This window comes from Triticum aestivum, unplaced genomic scaffold, assembly GCF_018294505.1.
Source record: "Triticum aestivum cultivar Chinese Spring unplaced genomic scaffold, IWGSC CS RefSeq v2.1 scaffold99798, whole genome shotgun sequence".
Lineage (NCBI taxonomy): Eukaryota > Viridiplantae > Streptophyta > Magnoliopsida > Poales > Poaceae > Triticum > Triticum aestivum.
Genome location: NW_025251544.1, coordinates 1 through 2,100, shown reverse-complemented (window position 1 = coordinate 2,100; position 2,100 = coordinate 1). Strand labels below are relative to the sequence as shown.

The window sequence follows — 2,100 nt, the reverse complement described above, 5'->3', positions numbered from 1 at the left end:
AAATATAATATTGTCAATTATTCAGAAGGTAGAAAAACATTCACTGATTACAGACACACAATGGAATGACATATGCTCCATTTATTTTATAGATTAGGATGCATATCTAGGAACTCAACCATGTCCTTCACTTGTGCACTGGTCTTCGGGGTAATTAACAAATGTCTGTCTTAGTAGTGGTTGTTCTCCCAGAACTGAGCCTGGAGATAGTCTATTGTGTTCTTTTCCACCTGAAATGCCTTGGCAAGAACATCATCTGATATTGGTGGGTCTGACCCAAACACTGCATTGGCAATTGTGATAGCCCCTGGGTTCTGGCTGCTTAGCGCGGCAATTGCAACAGCAGGCAGGTGGGGGTTGGGGTTGAATTGGAAGTGGATGAGCCCCACGGGGAAGACAAACACATCACCTTTGTTGAGCACCTTGGAGAAGAACTTGTTTTTGTTGGGGGCGGGCTGGTTGGATGTCACAAAGCCAACGTACAGTGTTCCCTCGAGCACCGTGAGGATCTCAGTGGCGCGAGGGTGCGTATGTGGTGGGTTTTGGCCCAAGGGAGCATAGTCGATGCGCGCAATTGATATGCCGAGGGTGTTCAGTCCAGCAATCTGCATGACGTTGATCAAAGTGACGTTGGATCCAACCTTGTTGGGCACCCTAGGCTTGTCGAGGTTGGCCGCCTTGAAGAAGTCATCTGCATTGACCTCCATCGGGTTCTTGCAAACAAACCCATTGACACGGACTGGGGGCAAAAGAGATGTACATGTAATCTCAGATTTTACATTGTTTCGACTCGCATATAATTACCAGAAATAGATTTCAACATATGTATTTGGTGAAAACATGATGACAAAACGGATAGTACCTGGTGAATTCATGTCGGCGACACAAAAGTCCTGGAGTGGGCTAGGATCAGAAGCAGTGGCCTGCCATGAGACTAACGCAAGAAGTGCAGCAAGGAGGAGAAAGGAAGAGGAGGATGCCATTTCGTTTTAGTGTCTTTGGCTCTTCTGTTCTCTCGTCTTCCTATTTCTGTTTGTGGCGTGAGTGACGATGGTTTGAACATGCAGGGGATGCATGTGTTTATATAGGCGCAGAACTCGTGAGTAATAGACAAAGTCAAGTGCAACCGATCAACAGATTGAAATGGTCTCCGGCTGCTGATTAAACTATTTTGCATAACTTTACAGGCTTCCTTTAAGACACGTTTTCCCTTCAAAGAAGCAATGTGAAACTCTCTCCTGAGTCGCCACAATGCATGCAGGGCTGGTTCCAGGAAAAGTCACCACCCGTCGCCATTTAGGAAATTATTTTGAAGATAAGAAACAGCGACAAGATAAACAAATGAAATTCCACTACTTTAATTAGATACAGTATCACATACTTGGTCAGAATCTGTACTGGTGGTCTGGTGTGTATGCACAAAAGTTAGTTAAAGAGCAGTTGAGAAAAGCCAAGTCATGTAAGGCCATCAAATATTGTCACGTACTCATGCGTGGGCTTGATTCATGGGTGCCTGCATGACTTCTTAAGAGATATAAACTGACTACTACTCCTGTTCTTTCCAGAAGTTGATATAGAATAATGTGTGCAATCGAGGTTTTCAAACTATAAAATTATATATTTGCCTGTAGATTTGTCATGAAACCCAGCAACATAAGACGACACGGCATATTGTGTGTGAAGAAGGAAGAAAGCGAGGCGCCTCGATCCACACATGAATCCACCTAATACATCTGCTATATGTAGCAGCCCCTGTACGTTATCATCACGTCAAATCTGGTATTTACTTGGTTAGATGTCTCTCGAAGTGGTTGAGTATTTTCAGGAGGAAGCAGCGGCATTAGTGGAGGAAGTGCCCAACCAAAAGGAGAGCTGCCACAGAGGCCATGATGATGGAGAGCAGGAAATTTTCATATGATCTTAGCAAGACTAGTTAACATCTTGCAAGGACTTTTATCAACCTGTTCTATCCAGAAGTTATTATAAAATATATGCAATCTATCTTTTCAAACTATGACCACTAATATAAACAAAATATATATTTTCCAACAGATTTGTCATGAAATCCAGCAACATAAGACAACACGGTAGCTAGCGGAT

The 2,100-nt window shown here is 43.3% G+C and overlaps 1 protein-coding gene across 1 annotated transcript; it reads right to left on the bottom strand.

Moving 5' to 3' along the window:
- On the bottom strand, positions 1–1,043 carry LOC123177395 (germin-like protein 8-11). Its single transcript, XM_044591167.1, has 2 exons — positions 863–1,043; positions 1–739 (listed from the first exon to the last, which is right to left on the bottom strand). Exons 1-2 carry the CDS (start codon positions 981–983, stop codon positions 171–173), a joined length of 690 nt encoding a protein of 229 aa, XP_044447102.1. The 5' UTR covers positions 984–1,043; the 3' UTR covers positions 1–170.
- Between the last annotated feature and the right edge of the window lie 1,057 nt (positions 1,044–2,100).

Coding starts and splice junctions, on each gene's coding strand:
- LOC123177395 (XM_044591167.1), bottom strand. CDS start 983: ATGGCATCCTCCTCTTCCTTTCTCCTCCTTGCTGCACTTCTTGCGTTA. Junction 740..862: donor CGCCGACATGAATTCACCAG/GTACTATCCGTT, acceptor TTTTGCCCCCAG/TCCGTGTCAATGGGTTTGTT.